This window comes from Dendropsophus ebraccatus, chromosome 9 (genome assembly GCF_027789765.1).
Source record: "Dendropsophus ebraccatus isolate aDenEbr1 chromosome 9, aDenEbr1.pat, whole genome shotgun sequence".
NCBI classification, from domain to species: Eukaryota; Metazoa; Chordata; class Amphibia; order Anura; family Hylidae; genus Dendropsophus; species Dendropsophus ebraccatus.
Genome location: NC_091462.1, coordinates 28,945,885 through 28,964,004, shown reverse-complemented (window position 1 = coordinate 28,964,004; position 18,120 = coordinate 28,945,885). Strand labels below are relative to the sequence as shown.

At 44.8% G+C, this 18,120-nt stretch overlaps 1 protein-coding gene across 1 annotated transcript; it reads right to left on the bottom strand.

Annotated features, from left to right (window-relative positions):
* Positions 1–2,112: 2,112 nt before the first annotated feature.
* Positions 2,113–15,386, bottom strand: LOC138802003 (cilia- and flagella- associated protein 210-like). The gene is made up of 8 exons (XM_069985120.1): positions 15,302–15,386; positions 10,432–10,611; positions 10,131–10,287; positions 9,028–9,167; positions 8,559–8,751; positions 7,274–7,438; positions 4,607–4,771; positions 2,113–3,112 (listed from the first exon to the last, which is right to left on the bottom strand). Exons 2-8 carry the CDS (start codon positions 10,569–10,571, stop codon positions 2,945–2,947), a joined length of 1,128 nt encoding a protein of 375 aa, XP_069841221.1. The 5' UTR covers positions 10,572–10,611; positions 15,302–15,386; the 3' UTR covers positions 2,113–2,944.
* Positions 15,387–18,120: the final 2,734 nt, after the last annotated feature.

The following is an 18,120-nucleotide window of genomic DNA, read 5'->3' as shown; positions in this document are numbered from 1 at the left end:
GGTATAATGGGATCTGCTCCTAGAAAGACCTCTATTTCAGAGTTGTACAATGCCCTTAGAAACTCCTTCCTGAAAATAGATAGGACAGCTTTGTTTCCAATATGGGCTAAATGGACATCAGATCCACAAATCCAGGAACACATCTTACAGGGGTGGCATAGTTAGAAAGTATATCATAAATGAACGCTGGAGAGAGACTTACTTTAAGTTGGCGCATAATGCGCTTTATGGTTTTAATATACTCCCCTCTCCGCAATTCCCTGACAGACTCACGGCCTGCCCAAAATGTGACTTACCCCTTACTAACTTGTGGCATGGGGTATTGATTTGCCCGCATACCCAAACATATTGGCGAGACATAACTATATCCACACGCACTGGAGGATAGAGATACCATTCTCCCCCCCAGGCCTTTCTCTTCCATCAACTAAGGCCCCCAGAGGAAGAGGGGTCAGTGAAGGTCCCAGGCATAGTCCACATAGTCATACATGTAGCGCTCCGATGTCTCTTTCAGGAGTGGCTGTCGAACAAGGCCCCGGAGGTTCCCATGGTAGTTTCTCAGTTAAAACGGTTATTTGGTATAGACAGAGTTTACGCAGAGAGACACAAACACTCAGGGGTCAAGAAGTTTCTCCAACGTTGGCGATCCTTCTTGGAAACCCATTACAGTACTCAGGACATACACAACATAATGTATCCTTTTAGATATACTGAATGGTACTGTCAGCAAGACGTGGCGGGCACTCTGGGACGCTTACGAGTCCCATCGTCGACCGCAGTAGCTCTTGACCGGGGAGTAACACCTTGAAAACCTCACGACCCATTTAATTATTGTTGTACTATGCGGTTTATCTTACACTGTTATTCCTGCCTCAGGTTGTAGGCCTGTATTTTGAGAGATATTGTTATCCCCATTGCTTCCTTTGTTCTTTGTGTATGGTTTTTTTTGTTGTTTTTTTTTTGTTTACGTTTATTCTTCCTTTTTAGGGAAGTTTGTGTGTAAAATCTGAATAAAAATATATTTAAAAAAAAAAGTGAGTGCCACATTGTCTTTGTTTGCTTTTGCACACTTTTATTGAGAGAAGTTTTACATAAGTGATGGCACACAAGCAATACACACAAGTGTCAAGCATATAAAGTCCTTAGTGGCAGCAAAACATCATAAAGTTAAATCCAACATAAATTCACATCTAGTCATGCACCTTTTCTAATCATCTGTCTAATCATCCAAAGAAAACTATGGGGGGAGATTTATCAAACATGGTGCAAAGTCAAACTGGCTCAGTCGCCCCTAGCAACCAATCAGATTCCACCTTTCATTTTGCAAAGAATCTGTGAGTAATGAAAGGTGGAATCTGATTGGTTGCTAGGGGCAACTGAGCCAGTTTCACTGTACACCATGTTTGATAAATCTCCCCCAATGTGTTCATTAAAAGGTTGAATTAATTCATGTGACACTAGGGAAAGATTAGAAGGTGTAACAAATAGAGATGAGCGAACCTGGAGCATGCTGGAGTCCATCCGAAAAACGAACGTTCTGCATTTGATTAGCGGTGGCTGCTGAAGTTGGATAAAGCCCTAAGGCTATGTGGAAATCATGGATATAGTCATTGGCTGTATCCATGTTTTCCAGACAACCTTAGAGCTTTATCCAAGTTCAGCAGCCCCAGCTAATCAAATGCCGATCATTCGGGTTCGGAACGACTCGAACCCGAACCCGGTTCGTTCATCTCTAGTTACAAAAGATTCTAGATAAATGCAAGACCACGACTTCTAATTTTAAAGAACAATGTCATCACAAAATTACTGCTAAGTAGATTGAAGAGCAAGGTCTGAAGAACACGAATAAGAGGGGGGTGTTCAATCAATCCTAAAGTTTCTGTTTCAAAATTGAGATTTGATTATGTATAGTCTTGTGCTTACTGTTTGGTAGAGATGAGCGAACCTGGAGCATGCTCGAGTCCATCCGAACCCGAACGTTCGGCATTTGATTAGCGGTGGCTGCTGAAGTTGGATAAAGCCCTAAGACTATGTGGAAAACATGGATATAGTCATTGGCTGTATCCATGTTTTCCAGACAACCTTAGAGCTTTATCCAACTTCAGCAGCCACCGCTAATCAAATGCTGAACGTTCGGGTTCGGGTGGACTCGAGCATGCTCAAGGTTCGCTCATCTCTACTGTTGGGCTGTAGGTTTGTTTTTGATTGTTTTATGTTGACTATGGTTACAGACATGAGAATTTCTTTCAAATTAGGACTTGACCTTTCTGCAAAGTGTATACTACTTCTACTAAATTGTTTCAAGTTTTTAATGTCACTTTCCAGTTAAAAGGCAGAATGAACCACAGTAAGCTTCTTACACATTATAAAAAAGTTGTCAAGTTTTAGTAGGACTGACGTACTGTCTATTCTATAGGATGGCCTCCTGACCCCCCAGAGAGAAGGATCAGGCATGTCGGATTTTAACTGCCTGACCTTCTTGTTCTTGGAGAAATAAACAACCCCAGATAGCCTGGGCAGCAGCTTACCCCTCCTGTCTCCATTCAGAACACATGAAGGCTTGGCCTAGCTGAACATTTGTGTTTGGAGGAATCAGGAGAGTGAGCTGTTGGCTGGATGACGCTAGTGTACGTGTATGGGTGCCTTTTAGTAGCGAATAGTTGATAGCAGTAGTAGCCTTTGAATTTATTCCTTTTGTTTTTTTTTGCGGTAAGATCCTCAGTTTAGCATACCATTATTCCCATCCCATTTGCCTGCACATTCATTGTTTGAATGGGAGGGCTTGCACTCCTCTCCGCTCAAAAAAAAAAACATGCCAATTCTTTTAGCTGAGAGCAAAGGGACATAAGCCCTCCAATTCAAACACATTGAAGGCAGGATTCTGTAGTGTGAACGGGCCTTAGTGTAAAACTGGCCAATGTCAACTAAATTAAAAAAAAAAAAATTAGTTATGCGACCAATAACCACATTTTCCTCCATTGCCCTTCTGCGCTGCTTTTCGATCTGAATCAATCACATGTTTGGCATATTCCTGGCACATTTCTTCATTCTTCTGCTTGTCATACTCTATGTCCGCTGCTCTTTGTGCTTGTGCCATTGCCTTCTTCTCAGCCTAAGAAAATAAAAAGGATATTGTAGCATGTAGAATGAAAGAAAAACTAATATATAAGTTTTGTTTAACATGGCCCCGGCTGTTGTGACTAGACTAAACTTTGTTTTATTCAGTATAACTGTGGGCGGATCTTGGTCTTTCAGCCGTATTACAGTACTTTTGTGGTAAATCAATTTTTATTAGATTTAGAATGTGTCCAAAGGAGATTGGTGGGTGGCATTGCATTATTTCTCTGTGTGGCCGCCTAAAGCTTCAAAATGCTGAACTATGGATAGAGCATAACAAGCCTAAATGGAAATACCCCTTTAACCCATCTTTATGCACCTGTACCTCATGGTGTTGCAAACCAGGGGTAGATACCTCTTGGCTCATCCATTTAGCATGCAACCTTTACCTCTGCCTGTATTGTTAAGGAGATGCAATGCCAGAAAAGAACACTGGGTGGCAATATTGCTTACAAGATAGGAGTACTCAGAACCTCAGTGTAGAGCTTTCCAGTATAGGGGATAGGCATACCAAGGAGGATATAATATAACGTGGTACACTTGCTTTCCTTATCGTTCTCAGGCAGCACTTCGGGCTCAAAAGCAAAATTACAGTTAAAACAAATGTTCACTTTCCTCATCATCCTCAGGCAGCAAAGGTATATTTGTGCTACCTTCAGACTCGAGGAAAGCAAAACAGTTAATTTTTACTATTACAGTTCATTGCTTGTGGACAGAGATTGGGGTCTGGATATTTAGATCCCTGCAATCGACCAAACGTTTGACACGTTTCTGTAACATGTCAAAATCTAATACTTGGTAAAGCACTAACCTTCCCATTCTTGGAGTAGAGAGCCCCATCTCAACTAAAGGTGCCCATAGACAAGACAGAAGTGAGCTTTTACACCCCATTTTTACATTAATATACAGATTCAGCTACTGTATGTTTCTGGGGATTAAAACCAACTGGATTGGCTAAGAAAATCTATTGTGCCCAGACACCAAACCCATCCGCATCATATTACCAGCACTTTCCACTTAAATTACAGACATAAGTCTTACGCCCATGGATGGCTAGAGGCCAGGGGCGTAACTACAAAGGGCTGAGCCCCGTAGCAAACTTTTGATAGGACGCCCCCATCCTATTGTGGGTAATCACCGTTTGTTAGCCCTCCACCCAGTAGATAGCATATGTTAGGTATCTTCCCTCAAACCCCCCTCCCCCCCAAGTAGATAGTGCCCCCATGGTAGGCATCTCTCCTAGTGTTCCCCATGGTAGGCATTACACCTCATATCCCCCCCCCCTCCCCATACATAGTGTTCCCAAAAATAGACATCTCCCCTATTATCCTACCATCCTTTGGTATTGGGATGACAAATCAGGAGGCCCAATGTATTGCAGGGATGGCCCCCCTGATGTGGTGGGCCCCATAGCGACAGCTATGGCTGCTACAATGGTGGTTACGCCACTGCTTGAGGCTCTGAGGGCACGTCTGCTGGGTGCTCTTACCATCTGCTGGATCTGAATTGCTTGAATGTTTCTACATTCATCCTGGGCTTTCTTCTTTTGTTCCCTTTGTTTTGCAAAAAAAAAGTCGTCGGCCTCTCTTGTATCATACCGATCCTGCAATCCCTGCAATCTTTGTTCCTTAACATCGTCTTCTTTCTTCTTCCTCTAATAAAAGTATATACCAAACACAGTTTATATAAACAGCTCAAATATACACTAAATATAACAATGTAAATTTTAACAGAATAATATATTTCTAAATATTTTCTCCCAAGCTGTACATGATGTCTTCCATCCATGGAAAGAAATGACCGCTATAGCCAGAGGATGATGCCCCCCAGGGGGCAAGTTGTCTGTCTCATTACAGAAGTACCTCTCTACTACACTCTGTATACAGAATAAAGACACAGCACAATATAACCACATTTTAGTTTCTGTATTACACCCACAAGACCTAAACCTCCGAGTGATTCTACTGAACCTAACAGCCATATTATCTCTTATAACATTATACTAATCTACATTCAGTTCAGTAGAGCCGCCAAGGGCAGAGGTGTTGCCTCCGTTATATGGTCATGTGCAGCTCCTCTATATAAGTGGAACAAGGGAAGACAAAGAAAATAATACGTGTGTTTGTGTGCATACAGGTGAGTGGCTAGAGGATTTAGCATAGTAACTCTGGACATTATTTCTAACTAACTGCTCCAGGTTACAAAAAAGGCACAGTAGACTGTGTAAATGAAAAATATCTAATCCCAGAATTGCCAGTTTTAGCTCACCTTGTGATCTATAAGCCTCATCTTCCCAAAATTATACCAATAAAAACTACAGCTTACCCGACAAAAAACAAGCTGTCAGGAATCGTGCACCTCAGCAGAGACAGAAACTGGGCGCGCGGCTCAGCTGGGAGAAATGCCGACAGCGTCCTTCACAACAGGCAAGAGCGTTTGCTAGGGGCGCGCCGAGGGCGTCCCGAGCAGCCGCCCTGCACTTCCAGCTCAGAGACATCACCACGCTTCTGCTTGTGAGCGGGACTCGTTGCTGCGGGCCCGCCGATCGCGTCCCCGGCAACCAGCCTGCTATGTTTACCTTTTCTTTTGTATGTAGCCACGACAGGGGCTTCACCACCCCCAGTTTATCGGCATCAGGTGTACCCTTGATGGTGACTGACAGCTGACCTAGCCAGTTAGCTGTCAGCACCTAAGTTCCTGTTCACTATAAATCTTATTCCATGGCCTGTGATAATGTCAGGTAGGGAACTGGGAAGACAACAGACGAGTGCAGCCCTAGACTGGCACCCGCCCCAGCTGACCCTACCTACTTGCCCCAAACAGTACTAAAGATTACTGCGGACAACTGGTCGACAATCCTTACACTGAAATAAGTGCAACACAAAACAAGACAGGACAAACAAACACAATAGAGAATGGTCAGAGTAGGGGGTCAGTAACACATGGGCAGCGAGGTACAAAATCAGAATCCAGGAAGCAAAGTCAGGGTACGAAATCCAAAGGTCAAAGTCACAATAACAAACAGGAGAACGCTAGGTCAAGGCACAAGGGATATCATAGGCAATGGAATAAGACCAGGGCTGGGATTTATAGTGAACAGGAACCTAGGTGCTGACAGCTAACTGGCTAGGTCAGCTGTCAGTCACCATCAAGGGTACACCTGATGCCACCTGATAGGTGGTGAAGCCCCGGCCGCGGCTACATACAAAATAAAAGGTAAACATAGCAGGCTGGTTGCTGGGGACGCGATCGTTGGGCCCCCAGCAACGAGTCCCGCTCACAAGCAGAAGCGTGGTGACATCTCTGAGCGCGGCCCAAGACCTGGAAGTGCAGGGCGGATGCTAGGGACGCCATTGGCGCGCCCCTAGCAACCGGTCCTGCCTGTTGTGAAGGACGCCGTCGGCATTCCTCCCAGCTGAGCCGCACGCCTCGGCAGAGACAGGAACCGGGCACGCAGCTCGATTCCTGACACAAGTCCTTACACAGCTCGGCAAACTGAAAAATAAAAAAGTCTAGAAAATGGATAAAAAGCAAAGTTACTACTATAAACAGCGTAAAAACAAAAGCTGCTAAATTATGTTTTCCTTTTTTTTTTTGTTTTTATATTGCATTTTATGGTAAAATAAAGGATAGCACTAAAACTTGGTCCTGCAAAAAACAAGTAGACCACTTTCAAGTCATGAATGGATCTCACAGCCACCAATCCCTTTAGATCAGTGCTTCTCAAACTGTGAGGCGGGCCTCACCAGTGAGGCGGCCGCTAGTTGTTGGTGAGGCCCAGCTGGGGAGCCAGTTTTCACAAAAGTGACTATGATCTGCAAAGTCCTTCAAAATCTCCATTTTAGCAACATTACTAATTCATTTTGTACTTGTTTTATTAATATATAGAGCTTGGAAGATAGGTGAAAGGTATCCCTAGCATTATTTTCAGCTTTTAAATAGACTTTCACCGCAGACAGTGAGGCCCAGGCACCCTCTTGGTCAGTCTGGTGAGGCCCAGGCATTGCCTTGGTCTGTTGGATGAGGCTCCAGTAGAAATAGTTTGAGAAGCACTGCTTTAGATTATCAGCAAATCCCGCTAAAATTACAGACATATCTTACGCCCATGGGTTTTCACATATCTATCTCTGAGGGCACGTCTGCTGGGTGCTCTTACCATCTGCTGGATCTGAATTGCTTGCACGTTTTTACATTCATCCTGGGCTCTCTTCCTTTGATCCCTTTGCTGTGCGAAAAAGAAGTCATCAGCTTCTCTTGTATCACGACGATCCTGCAATCCTTGCAATCTTCCATCCGTTTCTTCTTCTTCTTTCCTCTTCCTCTAATAAAAGTACAGACCCAAACATAATTTATATGAACAGCTACAAAACCTAAGTGTTCAGGGTGAGCAGACTGGAGGATGATGGAGCAGGCGTTCTCTCTCACCCACAAACCTTGCTGAATGATAATGCCCTAGTTGAAGGTGAGGATTGAAGATCTGGAGAAATAACCTCTGTCCTTTTGGCCTCTCAAGGAATATTAAACTCCACCAGCTGCAAAACCTAAATGATCATAATCTACTTGAGGTTCTGGCAATAACCCGCTTTTGCAAAGTGAAACTAACCCACCGTGTAGATCTTAAACCAGTAAGGATCAACAATGTTCTACCAACCCACCAAGACCGCACCAAGCTTTTGGATTACAATGACAATGGGGAAAAAAATTTCGGTTCTTGCAATACCATTCTGCTGAATGGCTACAAGGTGCTTATTTTTGCATTCTACTCTGTTGAAGTCTTTCCTAAATACAAGGCATTCGGTAGCATATTCTCCATTTCTATGTTACATTTCAGTTACAATATCCTGCTAGAGTGACCTTGTCAGATGGAACTACTACCCTGAAGAAGCCTTGGGATCTGGATGGTCTTCTGGACACAGGAGCTGCATTTGAATCAAAGAAAGGTTCGAAAGCACCAAACTCAGTCCTGTCTCTTACATAAAGAAAACCCTTCCCAGGATGCTTCACATTATGGTCTGATGGACTATGCGAATGAATTAGAATGGAATCCCGGCCGAAGTGTATACACATAGTATACACTCCGTCCGGGATTCCTTCCGGCCGCACGAAACACTGACATGTCAGTTTTCTGAGGCCTCTATTCATTATATAGTGGCCGCACAGAACATGTCAGTTCACACAATGAACGCATGCTCTATTGTGTGCAGCGGTGAATTTGGATGTGGGCGCACACGGGTGCACCCGCATCCAAATTCACCAGAAATAAAGATCATCCGGTCGGTACTGCAGTACCGGCCGGGATGATATTCAGTAATATCGGCCGTTCTGTGACCTGGCTGGGTCACAGAACGGACGGTGTTTTAAAATGTGAACATGGCCTAAAAGAGTCACAACCACCAACATGTTCCCTATTAGAATAAAGTACACCAGGCTCCTGTACTCACCATGGCCATTCTATGATCTGTAATTCCCTGCACATCTGCTTTTCTCTTCTCCTCTTTATCCATACTTTCTTTTTTGAGCTTTGCTTCTATTTCCTCCAGAGCTTTAGTCAGACGTTCTTCCTCATCATTAAACTTCTGCTTCATCTGTTCTGCCAGCAGTTCGGTCATTTTATCACTGCAGTCCATTGCTTTTCTAGTTCACGTGAAGATAACAAATTCTATGTTATATTTTCGAATACACACAGAACACACATATAGAATGGAAGCCCCAGAATTTCTGAACTGTGATGTTCTCAGAAATCTTTCCTTTACCAGCAGCTGCAGTATGTGGATAACCCGGCACAATGGCGGACATTGTTATACTGCTAGATTCTCCTATATCATTACTGACTGAAAGTCGCCCATCTATACAGGTTTCTCGCTGTTCACTATAGAAAAGCTTAGTTTCTTACTTTATTATTGTCCTCACCTATATAACTCCTCTTCTTTTTCCCTTCTAAGAATTGCCATTTTTTGTTTTGCAACAACATAGTCTTTTATCAGGTCATCATCATCTTCTTCCATCTTCTTCTCAATAACTCGAAGGAGGTCTCTGTCGGCAATATGTGCCTATGAATAGTGACAGAGGACATAAAGTAAAGTAGATTGGTTTCTTTTCTTCCATACTAATTGATACAATACTCTCTTCTGAGATGACATTACATTAAAGAGAAACATGTAACCTGCTGATATGTCCCTATAGCGCATGGGGAGCTGAGGATGAAGGGAAGTTTCTTCCCTTGATCCTCAGCATCATTTCCACAATATTAGTAATTTAATCCCTATGGAAATATGTAGTTTTGATGCACTGGGGAAGGACTACCCACCCCCTGTGCACCAAAACATCACATACTTGCATTAGGATTAAATTACTAATATTGTGGAAACGGTGCTGAGGATCAAGGTAAGAAACTTCCCCTTCATCCTCAGCTCCCCATGCGCTATAGTGAGATGCTTCTAACCTGCTTATAGTTTCCCTTTAAAGAAGTTCTCACATCTCAGTTAATACAGTTATACTTGTAGGACTCATCAAGTGAAATATTTTTGTAAATACAATCATTTAGCAAACTTGTCCCCTTCTCCTGATATGCTGCTCTTTCCCTCTTATTATTTACAGCTCATTGTCTAGGTTACCAATCACTGCTCTGCTCTAAAAGCAGAGCTCCAACTGTGTTGTCCCCTTTATAGATGGCCCTATAAGGGGGACTACATAGAGGGGGGCCATCTATAAGGGGGACAACATAGAGGAGAGCATATACTATAGGCAATGCACAGAGCGGGGTCAACTACTATAGTGGACTACACAGAGGAGGGCCCCTCGTCTATATGGGATGCACATGAGGCCAGCTTTATGGGAGACTGAACAGACAGGGGCATCTATTAGGTGGTCACACAGAGGAGGGCCATATACTATAAGGGGGATTACACAGAATCTGGCCTACCCACTAAATGAGGGCACGGAGGGGCCAATACAGATGTGCAGTTTGTTATCCTGACCTTCTTACATGACACTACACATTTCTCCCCACTCACCAGATGAGATTTCATTAATTCTCTTTTCTCTTCATTTTTCAGATGACTTAATTTATTCATTTCCACCTCATACAGCCTGGCCTGCCTCTGAATCTCTTCACCTTCTCGGCAGGTGGCTCGCCTCTCCATGTCAGCAGCATGTTTGTGCTCCTCTATCCTAGGGACAAATGTAAGGACAACAAGATATATACCAGTAGGAGAGAAGGATCAGGCATGTTGGATTTCCACTGCCCAATCCTTGTGTTCATTCATACATTATAGATCATATGTGTGAAGAACGAAATGGTAATCCTTTACATACTGCTTCAGAAGTTCTTTAGCATTTTCCCTGTTCTCAGTTGACCTCTGGAGCGCCCTCTGCTGGTCATTAAAGATACTTCCTTTCAAATCCCTCTGCATCTCAGCGACGCTGTCCTGGTCTTGTCTATAGTTCCTACTCATCTGTCGATTTTTCAGTTCTATCAGTAAGCAGCAGTGCGCTCTGTAATAACATAGGTAACACATCATTGTAATCACTTAGATGCCTTCACACTACACTTTTTACATGAATCCCAAACAAATTCCATGTTCAAATCTGCCTGGGGCTGCCATTGTCTTGATCAATGGAGATCCATGGTTTGGGACCCCAGTAATCGTACATTTATCACCTATCCAAATGCTGTTAGTGGGCCAACTACTTTACATAAAATGTCAAGTGTCAAGTTTGTGTATTAAATTATATCTGGAGGTGAAGGGAAAGCTATTGTTACCTCTTCCTATCACTCAACCCATTTCTGACCAGTGAGTCAGGTGCAGCGCCGGCGTCAGCACTAGAGATGAGCGAACCTGACGGATTTCTGGTTCGTACGAACCAGAAATCTCGGCATCTGACTCCCGCTGTCTGCCGGCTCGGTGCAGCGGGTGGATAGGTTGTATCCCAGTTTTCCAGGCGCTCCTTAGGCTGTATCCACCTGCTGCACGGAGCCGGCAGACAGCGGGAGTCAGATGCCGAGATTTCTGGTTCGTACGAACCAGAAATCCGGCAGGTTCGCTCATCTCTAGTGCTGACGCCGGCGCTACACTTCCTTCTCCCTGCTGCTGGTAAGCTTTACCTCGCTTAACGGAGAACTCCAGGCTGGGGGAATTTTTGGCAGAGTGCTGGGGAGGATAAAAGTAGTAACATTGTCTCGCTTCCCTCACTCCAGTGCTGATGCCGGTATCCCGAAGCTCCAGCCCCCCAGGTCCTGCCCGCTTCTGGGTCTGGGTGGGGACCTGGGATGTGATGTGCCAGGACTGCTTAGCCAGTCAGCGGACGTAGCAGGGTCCTGCCTTGGCCATCAACTGGCTGAGCGGGTCTAACACGTCTTCTCCTAGGTCCCCACTCAGACAGAGAAGCGGCCTGGATTGGGGGACGGGAGCTGCGGGATACCGGCGCCAGCAGTGGAGCAAGGGAGGTAGAGCATGTTACTTCTTTCATCCTATAATTTTTATAACTAGGAATAAACAAATTTACAGTACTTGCGAATTTAAGCACTTCGCTAGGCCCGGCAGTCGGCTAGTCAGCCAGGTGCCTTTAAACTCCATGCCACTCCTCTCTGGGTGCTTGGAAAAGCTTGATCCAGTCCTGGAAAACTGGGAAAGCTTTCCAGGACTGGATCCAGCTTTTCCAGACACCCTGAGATTAGCACAGACTTCAAAAGCAGCCGGCTGGCAAGCTGACCGCAGAGCCTAGCGAAGTGCCTAAATTTGCTAGTACTGTAAATTCCCTCATCCCTAGTAATAACTATATGGTGGCACCACAGTGGACATTATAACTATATGGGGATACAGCAGGAAACATAACTATATGGGGGGCACTGCAGGGAACATTATAACTATATGGGGGTACAGCAAGAAATATAACTTTATAGGGGGCACAGAGGGAAATATTATAACTATATGGAGAGGCACAGGGGACAGTATACCTATATGGCGACATAGAAAGGGACATTATACCTATATGGAGGCCCAGGGGACACACAGTATAACTATTTTAAGGGTCTGTTCACATCTGCATTGTTATAGCTAGGTTCATATATATGGCATTCAGTAGGTTCTCCTGTACCTTCATAGAAACAGAAGAACAGATAATAATGGAACCCAACAAATTTCATTGACTACAATGGGGTCTGTTGGAAATCCAGTTCAGTGATGCTCATTCTTGCTGAACTTTAGATGGCAGTCCAGCGCACATCTCCACATCACATTTTTCATGTATCACCAAGCAATTGTCTAAAATGTCACTTTAAAGTAGTCTGTGGTGACTTTGGTCGCCATCTGACCTCCATTCTTAAAGGGGTTATCCAGCGCTACAAAAACATGGCCACTTTTCCCCCTACTGTTGTCTCCAGGTCAGGTGTGGTTTGCAATTAAGCTCCATTTACTTCAATGGAACTGAGTTTCAAAACCCCAACCAAATTGGAGACAACAGTAGGGGGAAAGTGGCCATATTTTTGTAGCGCTGGATAACCCCTTTAAGGAACAAATTTCGCTCCTCCCTCAGAGTTGATGTTTTGCAAGTACGACCTGGATGTCTTATTTCCAGGTGCCCTCTTCCTAATGTACAGTGAGGACTGTATGTGTGTGGACATAGTGTCAGTGGTTAATAGTATTGACTGCTGACCCATGGGGAGTCACTTGGCCTCCCTAGTATTTTTTGTCCCCTGATGAACCCACGTAGTGGGGGAAATGCGTTGGTATGCCATTATAAAGCAGCCAGTCCTAAAATCCAGAGATTGGGTTTGTGAATCTTATTGAATAATTGGAACCTTTTGTCCACTTTCTGGATTGTTTTTATTTTAATGTATACTAACATCTGTTCTGCAATATTGATAATAAGACAATGGTGTCATTACATAAATCACTGAGTGAATAGAATTTGCAAACAAATTTGATGATCCTACAGAGTGAAGTGCAACTACAGCAACCACTCACATCTTGGGTGTCAGCCCAGAGAAGGAAGAGGTGAAGGCACTTGCTGAGGCATGTAATGGCCATATTAAATAGCCCGAGCTGAGCTGTAAATGAGCACTGATCTCCTAAATCGCCAACCATATTCGTGTAGCCAGAGTTGGACAATCCCCAGATCAGTTCACATCTCAGACGACAGCATATTGTTTTCTGCCATGTTTAAAGTGAGCGATCAGCTGACGAGTGAGCATTTGCTTGTTTGTGGCCTTATTGCTGGCCCTAATATATGGGGCGACAGCTGCTGGATTGGGTAGATAATTGGCCCGTGAAAGCGGACCTTAAAAAAGGTAAGAATACAAATGTAAAAACGGACTCCAAGTACACTTTTAAGATTGCCCACAAGTCAATGCCCACAAGTCAATGGGACAAAGAGTCCTTGATGGATCAAAATCCAGGCCCTCACAAAGGAAACAAGCCCAGAAGCCAAGGGGAGGCAGATGGTGGATGAGGCTTTCAATGGATGGATGAGTCCCATGTAAATAACATAAATCCCCTCCATCACCCCCACTAATATGCAGTCCCATGTAAATTATATTACTTTTCATCCTCAGCCCCTGCGAACATGAAGTCCCATGTAAATTATATCACTCACCTTCAGCCCCCAACATACAATTCCATGTAAATAACATCACTTCCCTTACTTCAGCCCCTCTAACATAAAATAAATAAATATCATCACCCCCTTCCCTTTAGCACCCTCCAACATGGAGTCCCATGTAAATAACATCACCTCCCCCCAGACCCTCCAACATGCAGTCCAATTTAGAGGGGTTATCCAGCGCTACAAAAACATGGCCACTTTCCCCCCACTACTGTTGTCTCTAGTTTGGGTGGGGTTTGGAAACTCAGTTCCATTGAAGTAAATGGAGCTTAATTGCAAACCGCACCTGAACTGGAGACAACAGTAGTGGGGGGAAAAGTGGCCATGTTTTTGTAGCGCTGGATAACCCCTTTAAACAACTCCACTCCCTTCTAATCAGACCCTCTAACATACAGTCCAATGGGAATAACATCACTTACCTCCCTTCAGCTCCCTCCAACATAAAGTATCATGGAAATAACATCACAGCCTCCCTTTAGCCTCCTCCACCATGTGGTCCCAGATAAATATCACTCCCTTCTCTTCAGCCCCCGCTCCCCCCCCCCCCCAACATACAGTCCCATGTAAACATCACTTTCAATCCCATCAGTCCCTCTAACAAAAAGCCCCATGTAAATATTTCTACCCTCCCATCTCCCCCTGCATGCAGTACCCTGTAAATAACATCACACCCTCCCTTCAGCCCCTCAGACATAGAATTTCATGTATATAACATTACACTTTCTTAAGCCTTCTCTAACACACAGTCCCATGTAAATATCACTCTCTTCCCATCAGCCCCTCCAAAATACAGTCCCATGTAAATATCACTCTCTTCCCATCAGCCCCTCCAAAATACAGTCCCATGTAAATATCACTCTCTTCCCATCAGCCCCTCCAAAATAGTCCCATGTAAATATCACTCTCTTCCCATCAGCCCCTCCAACATACAGTCCCATGTAAATATCACTTTTTTCCCATCAGCTCCTTCAACATACAGTCCCATGTAAATAACATCACCCACTTATCTTTAGCCACCTCCAACATACAGTCCCATGTAAATAACCCCTCCCCTGCAACATACAGCCCCATGTAAATAACCCTTCCCCTGTAATAAACAGCCCCATGTAAATAACTCCTCCCCTGCAATATACAGTCCCATGTAAATAACCCCTCCCATGCAATATACAGCCCCATGTAAATTACCCCTCCCCTGCAATATACAGTCCCATGTAAATAACCCCTACCATGCAATATACAGTCCCATGTAAATAACCCCTCCCATGCAATATACAGCCCCATGTAAAGAACATCACCCCCTCCCTGCAGCCTCCTCCCATAATACAGCCCCATGTAGATAATCACTCCCCTGCAACATACAGCCCCATGTAAATTACATCATTCCCCTCCCTTTATCCTCTTCCAACATACAGTCCTATGTAAATAACATATCCTCTCTCTGCAGCCCCATGTAAATAACATCACGTGCCCCTCCCTTCTGCTTCCTATAAGGTAGAGGCCTATGTACATAACATCTCCCCTCATCCCTTTACCCCCCCAGCATGCAGTCCCATGTAAATAACATTTCTCCCCTCCTTCATACCTTCTCACCCTGCTGTGTCTCCTCCACAGCAGACAAGTAGGAAGGTGGATGCTTTATTCTAGTGGGTTAGAGAAGCTCTGATGATGTCATGGTCATGTGACCAGCCTGCTGTGTGGGAGGGGCTAGTCTTGTGTAATGTAATAGAATGAATCTTACTACATGAGGTTCTATGGTTCCTAACCTGCTTCTATATAAGAATGCTGCATCCTAGTGGGATAAAGGATTTGTTCATCTGTCTATAAGGGGACGAGTCGCTCTCACTAAGCTGTTTGTTATCTATCTGGATAGAGTGGTGGTAACATGAGCCCCTGGTGAGAGCCCGACGGGTATTGTTACTCAGCAACAGCTTCATCAGATCTCTCTGAGCAGCGAAACACGTTGGGTCCTCACCAGGGACACGTTACCACGACCCACAAATAAGATATCAATCCTTTCTTTATATTATACGATTGCCGTCTCTCATCTATGAATTTTACTGCAGATTATCCGCAACAAAATCTTCAAATAGAATACATTTTCTGAAAATCTGCAACAAACCTGTGGATAATCCACAAGAGAATGGATATAATCCAGGATTAAGCAAAATATATTTGCTTTTAATCAAAAACAGCACCACCCCTGTCCTCAGGTTGTGTGCGGTATTACAACTGGGCACCATTCACGTCAAGGGAACTGAGGTGCAAAACCACAAACAACCTGAGCACAAGGGATGCACAGGGATATACCTGGTACCAATTATATATCCGTCTGTGCCAGATTGTAGAAAAATATAGAAGTGCTGAGGACAGTAACACCTCCTTGCTCCCCCTCCCATCCCTAGTCCTGTAGGAAGTTGAGTCCTGATCACAAATTTCACACCTACAATTTGTTCACACAGCACAAGATTAGGAAGCAGGGCTCAGTGCTAGAAGCTGAAGCAAGCAGGCACAGGGATGGGCAGGGGAGCGAGGAGGTGTTATAATATGTCTTACAAGGATTTCTTCTGTTGTTTGTTTGGCAGGTAAGTATTGTACAACTATTCCTATCTGTACACAGTGGCGGTCTTTGGCACCAAGCACCCCAACATCCAGGGGGGCCCCCACGCCCCGCTCTTGTGCTCAAGACCGCTGGACAGGGCCGCTGCCCCGCTCACTGCTGCCATCTGAACTGTAACTATGAGCACTCGTAATGAGCACTCATCGTTACATGCAGCAGCACTGACAGGGCAGGAGACATTGGCTCCCTTCCTGTCAGTCACCCTGTGTGCTCCCCCTCCCATATAGTATATAACACAATAAAACAAACACTTATACTCACCTGGATCCGGGCATCTCCTTCTCTTCACTCTTGTGGCCCCAGGAAGTGTTTTCCCTGCGGTCACAAGTGGCAGCTTTGTCCTTGTGGTGCCGGCGCTCCAGTGACATCACTGGAGCATCAACACCAGGACAAGGGGAGTGCGGTCTCTTGTGATCGCAGGGAAAAACCTTCCTGGGGCCACAAGAGTGAAGAGAAGGAGACGCCCGGATCCAGGTGAGTATAAGTGTTTGTTTTATTGTGTTATATACTATATGGGAGGGGGAGCACACAGGGGTCTGTTTAACTGGGGTCTATATAAATGGGGGGAGCACACAGGGGGGCTATATAACAGGGGCAGCACACAGGGGGTTATAGACTACTGGGGCTTCACAGAGGGGTCTATATACTACTGGGGGCAGCACACAGGGGGTCTATATACTACTTGGGGCAGCAGAATGGGGTCTATATACAACTTGGAGAGCACACAGGAGGTCTATATCCAAGTAGGGGAGCACACAGGGGGGCTATATACTACTGGGGGAGCACACAGGGGTCTATATACTACTGGTGGGGCACACAGGGGGTCTATATACTACTGGGGGAACATACAGGGGGTCTATATAATACTGGTGGGGCACACAGGGGGTCTATATACTACTGGGGGAACCACACAGGGGGTTTATATACTACTGAAGGAGCACACAGGGGTCTATATCCAAGTGGGGGAGCACACAGGAGGTCTATATCCAAGTGGGGGAGCACACAGGGGGGCTAAATACCCCTGAGGGAGCACACAGGGGGCCTATATACTAGTGGGGAAGCACACAGGGGGTATATACAACTGGGGGCAGCACACAGGGGGTCTATATACAACTGGGGCAGCACACAGGAGCTCTATATACTTCTGGGGGAGCACATGGGGGGGCTATATATAACTGAGGGAACACACAGGGGTCTATATACTACTGGGGGAAGCAAACAAGGGGTATATACTACTGGGGGCAGGACACAAGGGGTATATACTATTGAGAGCAGCACACAAGGAGTATATATTACTGGCGGTAGCGCACAAGGGGTATATACTACTTGGGGCAACACACAGCGGTCTATTGTTTTGGAACGCGTGTCGAGGGGGGGGCCCCAGACATAACTTCGCTTGGGGCCCCAGAAATACCAAGACCGCCCCTGTCTGTACAATGCTGAACTTGTTTACGACTCTTTTATTGCTGACAAAAAAATATTTTTAACCACATAAACACCAGACTAATATCACTGCTCCTCACAGTCCTCACCGTGTGTGTGAGCGGTCTCAAAGTCCACTAGAAGATCTTGTGGTTTAATCCTTAATTTTATTAACGTTTTTGTCATTTACTGCTGAGAACTTTATTATATTTATGTGTGAATGAGCCGTAATGAGGGGAGATAAATAAAAGTGTATGTACAGGTGTAGGTGTGGCTTATTTTAAAGTGGTTGTGGCCTATATAAAAAAAATCTGCTGTGGATAGAGCAATAATTTGTTACTTTCATGGTTGGAGGAAAAACT